This window comes from Thamnophis sirtalis, unplaced genomic scaffold, assembly GCF_051295495.1.
Source record: "Thamnophis sirtalis isolate CommonGarterSnake01/CBP01778 unplaced genomic scaffold, rThaSir2_p1.2 scaffold_3, whole genome shotgun sequence".
Taxonomy (NCBI): Eukaryota; Metazoa; Chordata; class Lepidosauria; order Squamata; family Natricidae; genus Thamnophis; species Thamnophis sirtalis.
Window position 1 is genome coordinate 92,197,186 of NW_028261383.1, and position 14,946 is coordinate 92,212,131.

A 14,946-nucleotide genomic window follows, 5' to 3' on the forward strand; every position below is an offset into this window, starting at 1 on the left:
CCCTAAAAGCTGATCCCAGCCAAACAAGCTGACAAGCTGTTCAGAATCATTAAATAACTCAGTTCCTGAGCTTATCCTCCCTTGAGCCGACTTCTGAAGAAGAATCTGAAGAGTCGTCCAAGGGAGATATCATAACCATCAGTGAAGCCATGTTTAAACTGGGATTCTTAACTTTTTTTTTAAAAAAAAAAAAGCAGGCACAAAATCTAGCTAATGAATGGAGACACTATTATTAGAGAGCCAGTAACTTTCTAAGCCTCTGGATTATTAAAAACTCTCCATTTTTTCTATGATGAGGAGTGTTTTGAAAGCATTGAGCAATCTATCTGTTGGTTTTATTGTCCCTGACAGATTAAAATATATGATTCGGGGATATCTGACCATGCACAGAGCGCCCCCCGGCAACCTCTTCAATCAAACAAGTCTTCACATAAGATCAAGATGAAATAATGGAGAACAGTCTTACAATACCCTGGAAAGATACAGTTTGTTTAAGAAGATGCTGACAGGACCTGCACATTTATATATTTTATACAGGAACAGGAAAGGGGATTTATATGGGGATTTCTTACTTTACCCTTAAAACAAACCTTTGAAGTACTTAGAGCGGAGAGAAATAAGCTGGTTAAAAATCACCAACAGGTTTCCATAGCTGAGGAGGGACCTAATTCTGGATCACTTGATTGTAATCCAGTGCTTTGATTACTATATCACACTGGCTCACACATTAAGTACCTGGGGAATTCCTTATTTATAATAAGGAAACCCATTATGTGAACCCATGATATTAGAAACTACATGAAAATGGATGGCCCAGATTAATTTTTGTTTCTGAATATGGAATCTGGAGAACCTTATCCCATATTTTATATCAGAAAAGATGGAGTGAAAAACTGTATTTTATGACATCGTAGAAGAATTTCATTGTGACTCGAGAATTAATAGGGTTAAAAGACAATAAGAATATTTCCTCTTCTTAAGGTGGGCACTACAAATTTTAAAGAAAACCTATTAAACCTGCGGGACCTCTTCATATATACATTGTAAAAAGATCTATAAAAGATTCTGCACTAGAGTTCACATTAAAAATGCAAATGCAATATTTTAAATCATCTTGAAGATTAGACTCTGTCGGGCAAGTAATTTTGAACACACCAGGTTTAGATGGGAGCTACATTCGCTGTTGATACTACAGTGTTATCTTCACCAGGTCAGATGCACTGCCTTTTCTGGGTTAGAATTCAAAACAGCAATAATCCATAAATGCCACTTCTACTGCTCTGAATTTTGTCAGGCTCATTAAGGTCTTCGTTCACTGAAGCTTAAAACATTCCCTGAAATTTTGGGCAGGCACTAGAATTACCTGATAATTACTTACAATCATCAACATTTTATTTGCTAGGACATTAAATCTTGACCTTTAGTTTCACAGCAGTTGTTTGAAACAATTTAGATTGCGGGGAAATAAAACCTTGTGTGAAGTCAAACAGCTGAAATAAATGCCAAACTCATAAAAGTTAGCAATTCTGAGGCTCACATGGGTAACTTCCAGGCGGGGGAGGCTGCATTTCCCTGATCAGCTTTTCATTTCTCCTGGTGCAGCTTTCCCAAAATTGTTTCTCTTCAACTATGTGAGGTTTATAATCCTAGAGTCCAAATTACCCCAGCTACAAGACATGCTGATTGGAATTTCTGTGAGTTGTAATCCAGTGGGAATTAGGTTTGTGAAAGTTGCTTTATATATGGCCTTGAGTCCATTTACTAATGGACTCATTGCAATCTTCAAATGGCAAGTGACAGTTTCTGAGACTTAATAGAATTTACTCACCCAGAAAATGAAGCAGTCATGCCAATGTATGCACAAGTCCTTAGTAACCAAGCAAGGATTTGATGTTTGGAGAGAACCTGATGCCACGTTTTAAAGTTCCCTAAGCATTGGATCATTGATAATCTGTGTGAAACCAGGGGCAATCTATTGTTTTCATCTATTGTTTTATGAACCAGAACCATGATGGTGAATCTATGGCCAATGTGCCCGAAGTGGCATGCAGAGTCATATTGCCTGGCATGCATGGCATCACCCACTCCTCTTCCGGGTTTCTGTTGTGCATGCATGTATGATGATCAGCTGGCCTTCATGTGTGTGGCAGTGCCGGAAACTGGAAGAGCTGGTCTTCTGTTTTCCAGTGTAAGCATGCATGCTGGCCAGCTGATTGTTGCACGTGCATGCATGCCAGTAACCAGAAGGTTAGCTGGCCGGTGCGCATGCGTGCTCTAGGAACTTGAAGTTCATTTTCCAGTGCGCTCATGTCCCCTGGGCAGCTCCTTTTCTGGGTTGTGTCCCAGCTGATTGTTGTGCACGCATGCACACCAGTAACCAGAAGACTAGCTGGCTGGCGTGCATGCATGCACCTAAAATTTATTTTCCAGTGTGTGCATGGTCCCTGAGTAGCTCCTCTTCCGGGTTGCATCCTAGATGAGCTTGAATGCGTGTGCGTTCCCTTTTTGGCACAGTACTGAAAAGGTTCACTATCACTGATCTAGGAAAAAAGTGCTGGAACATAATAATGACTCAAAAGTCAGAATATATGAAAATCACAGTAATCCTTCTGGAAGTGGAGGTGATCAGGGAATCATCTGCTCTTCAATTGCATTTGGAAAATACTGGAATTATGATGTGATACACACTTCTCTTGTTGAGTGTGGAATTGAGGAACAGGCAAAATTTGTATATGCTTCCGTCTACTGCAGTGTTTCTTAACTTTAGTAGTTTGTAGATGTGCAGATTTCAGCTCCCAAAAATTGCCCAGCCAGGATGGAAATTTTGGAAGCTGAGGTCCACACATTTTCAAATTGCCAAGGTGACACAATCTATTTCCAAAGTCCATGGAGTGTTTTCAAACTCCCAATACCTCTAGATTCAACACAGAATAGAGCTCTGCAATTTCTCTTTGGCAAATTGCACTTCAAATTCTTTTGCAGTTCCCTGGAGCACTGTACTCTTGTCCAGTCACTGAAAAGGCATTGATGTCTCCTGGAGACATCAGTGTGTTCAGTGCTGATGCACACAGGGAGAAAACCTGTCTTGAATCAATGTATGTACAGTACATGAATTAAGGTTTTCTTTTTGCAGATGCCTGCAAAATTCATGGGCTTTTGCAGATATTGACAATTCAGTAGTGTTGTCAGTGCACACTCACATGCCTCAATTTAGATTACAGTTGAGCCATGAATTTTGGTCATGAGTTATTGCAGTCGTAAACTGAGTTACCAGTATTGTACAACTTGTTTACAACGTTCGTTATGGAAGCCACTGTTAAATGAATTGCAGGTTTGTAAGTCAGAATCCAAGTTATCCAATGGGTGTTTTTTTTGCCAGAAAGAAGCAAAAAACAATTACAAAACATGATCATGTGACTGCAAGCACTTGCAACTGGGAAAAAATGCAAGTCAGTTGCCAAGTGCCTGAAATGCAGTCCCATGGATGAATCGTAGGTACCATATTTTTCAGAGTATAAGACGCACCGAAGTATAAGACGCACCAAGATTTTGAAGAAGTAAATTTTAAAAAAAGTTTTTGCACTCTGCAAACCCTCTGCATATGCCTCATTTTTTTTTGTGAAAAATGGGGCATGCAGAGAGAGGGGGCGTGCAAAGTACTCCTGGAGGCTGGGGGCGGCAAAAACAAGCAAAGAATTGACCCATTTTTTGCCAAAAAAAGGGCATGCATAGCCTTTAGGAGCCTTCTAGAGTGCTCCTGGGGGGGGGGTTGCCCTCTCCAGTCTCCAGGAGCACTTTTCAGGCCTCCCTAACCCTCTGCATGTCCATTTTTGGGAAGAGGGTGGGGTTTCAGGAGGCCAATAATGCTGTATTCAGAGTATAAGACGCAGCCAGATTTTCATCCTCTTTTTTGGGGAAAAAGGTGTGTCTTATACTCCAAAAAATATGGTAAGTTTTTTTGAGTGGTCTGTAACTTTGAAAATCTAGACTACTGTTCATTATTAAGGTCCAGTTTGCATCCTCTACAACCCATGTTATTAGAAGTAGTCCTCAAGTATGACCACAACGGAGCCAAAAATGTCTCTTCCTAAGCAAGGCAATTGTTTTTTTTTAATATATTTTATTTTCATTTTCATTTTCATACACTCACATGTATACACCATACAGTATTAAACAATAATTGCATCAATTCCTCTTGTCGACAATGCCCCAGAAAATAAAAGCCCAATATACCTCTTCCATTCTCCATATACCTCTTTCTTCTACCACCCTCCAACTTTCTATCTTCCCTCAATCATCCCCCTCTACCCTACTTCCCCTCCCCCTCTACCACTCCTCTCTCCAGATCCGCTCCCCCCTTCCTTTTCACCTTCCCCCCACCCTCTCTCCCATCCCTCTCTACCCATCTTTCTTCTTTCCTACTCCTCCTCTCCTCGGTGTATTTCCACTATATGTTAATGTATTTGGCTTATCCTATTTTTTTATTTTTTTTTAAGAGAAAAACAGTATACATGTGAAGTCACATTTCATTGAGATCTAACACATCATGTCTAACCTAGTATATATCCCTCCCTCCCTGCCTCCCCCCTCCCCCCCTCCCCCCTCCTCCTTCCCCCTAAGCAAGGCAATTGTTAAGTGAGTTTTGCCCCATTTTATGATATTTTTTTTGCCACTGCAGTTAATTGTTAATTGAATCATGAAGTTGTTAGGCGAATCTGGCTTTCCCCATTGATTTTGCTTGTCAAAAGTTTGTCAGATGACAAATGGTTAGGACATGACCCTGGGAGAATGCAGTTGTTATAAATTCATGCCAGTTGCCAAGCATCCAAGTTTTTTATTATTATTATTTTATTGATTTTCTATTAAATACATTTCTTAGTTAGATGTTAATAAACATCGTGTTGTCTGGGTATTTAATTTACTTAACAATACAGATTACATTCTTAATCTCCACCCCTTTTTTCCAGCCATTGGTAAAATAAATTCTATGTTCGATAGTATTCTACATTCTCTTTCTGTTTAATTTTCAATAGCAATATATGCATTTCTGTACAATCTAATATCTTAACTATTTTATAAAATATTTAAAAGCACATTTTATCATTTGTGTTGTTCTTGTGACAAAGCAAAAAAAAAATTGGGCAAAGATACACGGGTGGTTAGAAAAAGTGATAGTATTCTGATCCAGGCGTCCTTAAAAAGCAAGAAGCAGAGTCTTAGTCCTGGCAAAACCTCTTTTATTTACACAACTGTGAATTCCTTTCATTCACAGATAGCAAGGCTTAGCAAACAGTCTTTCAGAAGAATGTTTATCAACAAGAACTTTATCTCGTTTGGAGAGCTGCCAAATAACTAGTTTCCAAACACAGGGCAAGGCAAAACTTGGGACAGAGTCTCTTCTAGTCACAAATAGAACTTTCCACTCTTGAAATGACCGAATGAACAAATTGTTTCCTGCAAAAGCCCACTCTCCATTTGGTCCTCTTTTGTTTCCTATGGAAGGGGCCCATCACCTCCACGGTATGGCTTTAGTCCTAAGTCGACCCTGCTTTTTGAGTTGTTCTTGTCTTCTGGCAGCTCTGGGTATGCGCACAACTGGGAACAGACTCCAGCTGTTCCTTTGTCTCACTGCTGTCTAGCTCCCTCTCTGCCTCCAACACAGAGCCTTTGTCTGACCTTTCCTCAGCCCCTAGGACTGGCCCATGTTCCTCCCAACCTCTTCACTGTCTGACTCTGCTGCCAGCTCTGCTGGCTGTTGGCGGGACACAACAGATAGAGAAATATGTACATTTTAAACCTGAACTGTTTTTATTATATATAATATCAGAAAACTTTATAAGAAAAGTATGTGTTAGGTAAGCTCCCCATTGGGAGAGCGAGTACGTTCAGAGAAGCGTTGTGAGAGTTGTGTTGGAGAACACAGAAACCGGCATACAGAGACACTGTACAGTTTAAATAGGCTTTTACTTTCATGGAAATAGAGGTATCAGAATCCATCAAACAGTCCAAGTCATACACGGTTAAGACAGTCAGTCATCAACATCTTTCAGTTAAGAGATAATCCAAATAACATAGTACAGTATCATATAATCAGTTCAGTATTCAATGTTTGCTAGCAGTTGCAAAACTAACAGTAGCTCACGGCACTTTCTAACAGCCAGCTTCCAAAACACTCAGATCAGATCAGCCCAGTATCTAATGAAACAGAGAGCTAACAGTCATTCTGGCTCCCTCTTATGGCCGATTGAGGAAAACAGCAACGAATCACATTTTATAGTATGATTTAAAGAAAAAGGTATAGCATTGTTACATGATTTATATATTGCCAATCCAACAGTTAGATTATATTCCTAACAGTATGTATTTAATATTATGTGTCTTAACAGCAGCAAGGATTATTTTCATCCAATATTGGAAAAAATGAAGATTTACTGCAAGGTGATGGAATAGTTACCAAGATACTAAGCAGCCACGTTTTGATGACATGTACATAGAGATGCAACAAGGGTCATAAGTGTGAAAAACGGTCATGTCACTTTTTTTCAATACTGTTGTATCTTCAGACTGTCACTAAATTAAGAGTTGTAAACTGAGGACTACCTCTACAGGAACTTAGTTTACCATGCAATCTTTTTTAATGCATTTGTAAAAATGTTAACTGTTGGTAGCTGCAGTTTAGATACCCATCAGGAGATTATTACTCATTACATACTCGTTACAATGAAGAGGAAAATTAAATCCAAATTCTGAGGGAAATTACTGCAGATGTGACACAGAAGGAAGAACAAGTAACAACGTAAGAATTCTGTGTCTGATTACACTGAAAGCAATAAAAAGTACAATTGGCAAACAGATGGGAAGTAATATAGGGTAATAATAAGTAAAATAAAGAGATTTATCCTTGCTTCATTTTGCGAACAGTGGTAATAAAACAAATGTTTTACCAAGAGTTTCTTTAGAATTTTCATGGTATCACAAATCACTGAAATGAAATTAACTGAATTATATACAGCTACTGAAAACTCAGTTCTGTTTATACATATCAATGCCTGAATCCCCAATCTTGTATTGTGATAGAAAGACCATACACAGACTGGGATTTGCATTTGTTGGCCTCACTTATTTTGAAGGCAGGTGCATTGCAAAGACGGTACAGAAAGAGCCTATAGATATATAGATATATATATAGCCAATAGGTGTAACACTGACCTTCTGTTTCCACAATTATCCTATCAACATTTTCACCTTGCCAGGAAATATTCCCTACTTCAGTTACTAACATGCTAAATAGAAGATGGGAGAGGAACATGGATTAATATATGCTTTATAATGATTACTGGATTCAAAACTAAGCTGAAGAAACAATATCATTGATTCTGGATTTAAAAAAGGAATTAAATCCTATAGTAAATAATCAAAAGACTTTCTGAAATATCTGACATTCAGCCTGTTCAGTAAAGATCTACTCAGCTTGTGAAACAGATTGCCTGAGTGCATAACAAAAGCTCTCGATTTATCAAGCCAGTCTCAACTTGTTTATATGATTATGGACTAAGTGGCTCTGAAGATAGGAGAGATAGTTAAGGAAGAATAGAAATCTATCTTTCATTCTATTTTCTTTGTGGTTTGCTGGTGGGATTGCAAAAACACCGGCAATTTCTTTGGCAATTATGATTTATATGACAGTAATCAAAACTGATATGCCTTTCATAGTAGAGTAGCTGTGCTTTTTTTTTTTTTAGAAAATGGAGCTCTTTGAACCTGAAATTGGTACTGTGTTGCCCAATAATGCAGATAAAAGAATAAAGTTTGGGGTAGGAAGGCTGTTGACAAATGTCTGAAATAAATACTTTAAATAAACTTACAATAAGGAGTACAGGACAGAAAACAATTTACGGGCTCAGCAACTCATTCCTTAGACATATTAAGTGTTATCCTAAGCATATAGAGAAATGCTTGTATATAATAGAAAAAAGGTAGGAGGTTGATAAATAGGACCAAGGAATTCTAAACTGATGGGCCAATTCAACATGGGATAACAACATTTTTGTCATGAGCATATTCACCAAATGTGTTAATTAGTTCTCCAAATTAAGGTTTATTTGATTCTCTGCTCAGATAGCTTAGAAATTTTTAATATGATTATTGTACAGATTACTCGTTCATTCAGGTCTTTATTTTTTTCCCCTAACCAACAGAAAATTCCTCCACTCCTGTTGCTGACAACCTTATAGTCAGGAGAGTCTGGTGTTACAACTCAGCCTCTCAACCTTCTAGAGAGCTACAGAAGGCAATGACTGTAATTTTATTACTTCAGTGGAAAGAGTAGATTAGGTAATATTTACAAGGGATGAGGAGGTGGAGACTCAAAGCAGCTAGCAAGCCGATTGTGATACCCCAATAGAAAACAACTGCATTTCCACATGTTTCTGTGTCACGCGTATGTACAAAGAGGCAGAGTATTGTGGCCCACCAGCGGCCAGTGGAGCTGGCAGAAGAGTCACACAGTGAGGAGGTTGGGGAAGAACATGGGCCAGTCCTCAAGGCTGGGGAAGGCTTGGATAAGGGCTTTGCGTCAGAGGCAGAGATGGGGTTGAAGTCATCTGGCAGTGTTCAGGTGCCTATGGAGCTAGACAGCAGTGAGACAGAGGAACAGCTAGAGCCTGTTCCCGGTGTGCACATGTGCAGAGCTGCCAGAAGAAAAGAACAACTCAGAAATCAGGGTAGACTTGGGAAGAAAGTCACAGGTGGAAGGTGATTGGCCCAGCCGTAGGAAATAAAAGAGGAATGAAAGGGGAATGGGCTTTTGCAGGAAACAATTCATTTGTTTGGTTGTTAAGATTTGTTTCAGGAGTGTGAAAATCTTTCCATTATTCTCAGAGACTCTGTGCCCAGTCTTTCCTTGCACGCCACCTTAGTTGGAAAATATTTACATGGCAGCTTTTCAAGATAGATAAGGCCTGTAGTCATAAATATTCCTTTGAAAGACTGTTTGCCACGCCTTGCTATAATTCACATTCATTTAATAAAAGGGATTTTGTCGGGACCAGGACTCTGCCTCATGCTTTTTAGGGAAGCCTAGGTCAGAGCACAGAGCCTCAATCGTGCTCCAATCACCAAGTTCTGATTCTCCTCTGCAGAGGCTTCTGGTTGAATTAAGGGTTTTTTTTTGGGGGGGGGAAAGGGCATGTATTAGATGTTTTCAGAGTGGGAGTAAAAACAGAAGAGAATTTAACTTTTGCTTGGCAAGCAAAAAGTTTTACCTCTTAGTTATGGCTCATTTCCCAACCTGGAGTTCATACAGAGACTTACAGTGTGATATATGTTCTGGAATTAATCTTTTAGACAACCACTGATACTCAAAGATAGGGAGAAAGTAGTTTATGGAGGCATTCTGTGTTGCGTGATCTTACACATTTTACTTTTAAATCTGTATTTTTATGGAATCCAAATGATTATTGCAAGGAACTGTGTACAACAAAAAGCTTTGTAAACAAGACAATCATACATATTACCTATTGAATAATTAATCCAATGTTAGATACAGGAGAGAATCTAAAATTCCCCTTGTAAATAACATACCAGTGCATGAATTACATATTACTAGGAAAATGATTTTCTTTTGCTCAATCAATACCTAAGGCATGCATAATTTTATTGTTTTTAAATAATCTACTGGGCAATCATAGATATGAAATTCCTTAGTTGCTTAGGTATTTGTTGTATGCCTAACTGCAACCCTATTGTAACTCAAAACAGATACACAATGTGTACTAGTATTGGATTTTACATTTACTTTAAAGTTCAGTTTTATGTATGTATCATATTTGTAAAGCGGCTCAACTCCATAGCAACTCTGGCTTGGTGTACAATATTAAAAACAAATTTACATGTACAATGAAAAAATAATGCAGACCATATAGATATTAAACAGGAAAAGTATCACATCATCCATTAGGGCCTCATGTCAATCTCTTTCCTGCCTCCATTACTGATAGTATTAAAATCCACCAAAAGAACAGGGATTATCAGGACACTAACATGCCATCCTGGCTTTGCAAGAGGTCATCCCTAAACTATCAACCATGATGCTATCTGTGTACTATATCCTAACCTGAAATGAGACTGAAACAGGCCTGAATAATCTGCTTCCTTCAGAGCCCTCTGAAAGTGCCTTCTTAGCAACCCTCCTAAGAACAGGAAGGTTAGAGTGGGTGAAAATTGTCCAGAACTATTGGATCCAGCAACAACCTCTTAAGGGAGAAGCCACTAGTGAACTAGGCCATCCTTCTGAAAAAGTGATATTACTGAATGGAATCTGAAGGCAGGACAAGAAGCAATAGATGGAAACTAATCAAAGAGAGAACCTAGAACTAAAGAGAAATATCCTGTTAGGACAATTAATCAGTGGAATGACATGCCTCCATGTGGGTGGTCCAACACTGGGTGCATAACAAGAAGATATTTGTGTGAAATGGTATAGGGTTTCCTGCTTGAGTAGAGGATTGGATGAGAAGACTCCAATGTGCCTTCCAACTCTGTTATTCTGTTATTCTGAACCAATTATACACCACCAGAAAGAACTTCACAAATCAAGAGGGCAACGACCAAACAAGCAGTCAAGTTAACAGTCCTGAGGATCATGTCCAAGTGGACATTCACATTCACATTCACATTTCACATTCAAACACATACTAGGTAACCACATAAGACTTCCATCACCTCAAATGTATTGGCTTATTTACAGTCCACTTCTAAGTGAATCTGAATGATTTTATCTACCAGATGTCTAGAATATTCATGCCAAATCTTTGCCAAAAACCCAATCCAAGTGACAACTAAGACCAAGTGACAACTAAGACCTACTAGAGCCATAAGAAATCCCAGCTTTCTTATGGAACCCATTAGAGTTCATTTGTTGCCTGGTGTCTAATACTGTAGGTCCTAACCCACTGAATGGATAGGGGAAATGCCAGTAAAACAGTACACTTATCAGAGACTGATGAACAAGGGCAAAGGACTGTTAGCTATGTTCTCCATTATCAGATTATATCTATATTTCCAAGATTTTTAATCTCCAACAGCAATGCATATGGTCAATATGAATGCAGTACAGTATCATACCTACAGATACATTCAGCTGCATTAGAAAGATAATGAAATGTAGCACAAGACTAAGTTAAAGATTCATATAACTTGGATATGCAGTCAACTCTTCTTTCTTTACATGAATATTGTGGCATCAAATCTGGTAGTTTTGCACACACACCCCCAAAAACCCCTTCCAAACACTGTGAAACACTGACTTCACTCAGTGAACTGCTATAGGAGCAGTGGCAAGGTAAGTTTTTCCTTCTCTCCAATCCTTCAAAAAAGCTACATACATATACTGTAAGTTTAAATTTCTCTTTCATGGATGAACTATCATGCATGTTTTCATTATTAAATGATATTACCTTGGTGGTGTAAGTGTGCCCATCGGAACCACAAACAGAGCTGGCATGCGTCAGAGGGCATGGCTTGCATTTAACTAAATTAGATGATCCAGCCCAATGCCTCTGGGGCAGATTTCCTTTCTTTTGCCGAAGGCTGTGAAAGATATGGAGAAGAGAGATTAGAGACTCAAAATGACTCTTCAAGGTATAAGGCTCCACATAACTGAAAACAATCTGCATTTTGTGTAGGGTAATATTCATTTCAAATCCTGGCTTTTCCAAGTACGTTCAAACAAGAATGAAAGAATAACCTGATAGTTATTGTTAATGTCGCCACCCCATGTTATTAATGATGTACCTGAATGTGACACATCACACAATATTCTGTTTAGTATTATCAGGCTGACCTATTGGAGCAAAGCTAAGGATTTAATTGATTATGTGTGTCTAAATCTGGATCAAACTCAATTTGATTTCTAATTTTGCTTATTACCATTTCAACAAAAGAGGGAAAAATATTGGTGGTGCAAGTAGAAGAGGTAGAGTTATACATACATTTTTATATGCCGATAAGATGAAAGGAGACATGGGAATTTCTTGCACAATATATACCTCATTTGTCTTTATCTGTTATTTATTGATTTGATTTCAATGGTTGTGCATTTACCAAGCAAAAAGGTTTGAAAGCAGCTATCATTATAAAAAAGAAAATTAAAAAAGTTTCACTTCAATTAAAAATACCATGATGGGGACAAATACATTATAAATATATATTATCAGAGGTTCGCACAGCACACTGTCCATCCCTAGTGAAAGACCAGGTCTACAAGTCTCCCAAAGGTTGGCATGCTTAGAGATACCTGAAACTTTGCTCCAAACAGAACAGAAGGTTAATTGTCTAGCTTATTTACTCCTTCTTCAGCACAGAACATTTCATTCATACTTCAGATTTTTCCATCATGTGATCAAGAAGACAGTTCATGTAGGTAAACATTTTCTAAATAGGGCACTATTTGAGATGTTACTAGGACCTGCTTGGAATTGGAATGTTATGTTTAAGATTTATCAGCCATTTACTTTCAGAAATTGCTCAATTGAACTTATAATGACACAGAGCAGATGAGATTCACCCTGGTAGAGAGCAGAAATGGAATATTCTGGACTTTTCCAGAAAGTTTTGTTCTTATTCTTAAGATTTCATAAATGTAAAAGAACTGTGTATCTAAGGAATTCCTTTAAATTGTTTTTATTGATAACATATTTGTGGTTGTGTGTGTGTATGTGTACAGTATATATGTATATATGTATATGTATATGTATGTGTATATATATATATATATATATATATATATATATATATATATATATATATATATATATATATATACACACATACATGTATGTATGTATGTATGTATGTATGTATGTATATGTGTGTGTGTATATACACACACACACACACACACACACATACATACATACATACATACATACATTTGTTGTATTTGTGCTGATAAATAAATAAAGGGAGACATATTTGGGCATACTGGGGGTTGTAAATCTAAATAGATATACACACACACACACACACACAGAATATGTATGTGTATATATATATATATACACATACATATTCAGTATACAGTATACAGTATACAGTATACAGTATACAGTATACAGTATACAGTATACAGTATACAGTATATGTATATTGTATGTATGTATGTATGTATGTATGTATGTATGTATGTATGTATGTATGTATGGTGTCACAACCCCTGGTATGCCCAAATATGGGAGGGAGCATACAGCTTCCCTATTCGGTTTTTCAGCTCACCCTAGGAGCCACCCAGGCAGAATATAATCAAATGTATTTAATTCCATCATGAAATTCAATCTTGTGCAATGAATTTTATCTTTTTTCTAGGTCTTGAAAAGAAAGACTCCTTCAGTTGATCTTAACTCCTTAAATCAAGTAGTTTTCATAGGGGAATGTTTGGTCATTGTGTCCTCCTGCAATATCCTTTTACCTTCCCACTCACACCTAAAAGTTTAGGGCTCCAGGTAGCTCTCCATTCAGCTACTAAAAAAAAGCTTGTGATGACATGAATGATGAACCGATTGTCAACCCTTAAAAGGCAATTAAATCAACAGTTACATTAAAATGCAGTAATGAGTGTTACTGTTTAAAAAATCAATTAATCAGACAGTCAAATAACCCACAATTTTAAAATGAAAAATCAACCGTTAAAAACATTTAAATGAAAAATAATTGGTTAATAATACATCATATCAGATTTGGATTTTCCACATATGTTAGGGCAAAAGAGCCCTAACATATGTGACACATATGAAAACTGATATAACTCATAAAGCCATAAAAAGTATTTCTGGCCTACTTGAATATATAATAACACATGCATGTATTGTATAACTGTACAGAGTGGATGGTCTACTGTTTCAATTTCCAATCATTTACATATGATCTGCTTATGGGATAGTTCAAGCTGATATTTCAGCTGGCAGCCCAGTTCAAGACCTGAGCACTGTGTGACAGGGTAAGTTCTTGTTACTTGCCCCAATTTCTGCCACATATGTCCTCTCTCTCTGGAAATAGGCGATAGATTACAAGCTGGGCTCTTATGGGCTCTCACCAGTATTCGTAATGTCCTTAGGCTTTGACCAAGCAAAGTAAGTAGCAATCAATAGAACGAAGGACATGGAGTTCTAAGAAGAACTAAATAGGTTGCCTCTCCACAGTAGAAATGAATCAAACAGGGTGTGTGGGAATCAGCAAGATATATAAATGATCTGATCTTCCCAAAATAAAGAATAGCTTTCTTCAAAGCCAGATTTAACTTTATCCCCTCAGAACTCCTCCAGGGCAGGTATAAGAGAACACCTATAGCAGAACCGGTATGTATATGTGGTAAAGGAGAAGTCAAAGATATCTCACATGTTTTATTGTACTGTGAGTTATGCAGAATTTATAGGTCAGCATATATTCTCTCCTTACTAGAGAGAGTGCCAGGGAGAGCAGACAATTTTTATGTATGCTTTCTCCTCCAGGATCCAAACCCATCTACCACGCATGCAGTGGCAAAATTCTGTGTTGTTGCAATGTCCACAAGAAAAAAAGTGGTTACAAATTATAGCTGTCAACTTGTACTAATTTTTTGGAGATATCTCTAACAATTTTTGGAACATTATATTTACTCACATGCTTATTGGATTTTCACCTACGTAAACTGTTATTATGTACTATTAATGCCAGTACTATTTTTTTTAATATATTGTAAAATGTGATGTCTATTTCTGGTCTATGATATAATAAAGTTATATTCTATTCTATTCCGTCATATATGTATTCTCTCTCTCTCCCTCGCTCCCTGCCTGCTTCTCTCTCTTTCTCTCTCTCTCTCTCCCTGCCTGCCTGCCTCTCTCTCTCTCTCTCCCTCCCCGCTCTCTCCTTATGATATTGGAATGCAGCAAATACATATGGTTAATATAA

At 37.7% G+C, this 14,946-nt stretch overlaps 1 protein-coding gene across 4 annotated transcripts in view; it reads right to left on the reverse strand.

Moving 5' to 3' along the window:
• The window catches only part of SPOCK1 (SPARC (osteonectin), cwcv and kazal like domains proteoglycan 1), a 471,478-nt gene that overhangs the window by 185,513 nt on the left and 271,019 nt on the right, over window positions 1–14,946 (reverse strand). For all 4 annotated transcript variants that reach the window (XM_087709511.1, XM_087709509.1, XM_087709512.1 and 1 more), the window contains one exon: window positions 11,457–11,589. In XM_087709511.1, the coding sequence (XP_087565637.1) occupies window positions 11,457–11,589 (133 nt within the window). The remainder of the gene's footprint in view (window positions 1–11,456; window positions 11,590–14,946) is intronic.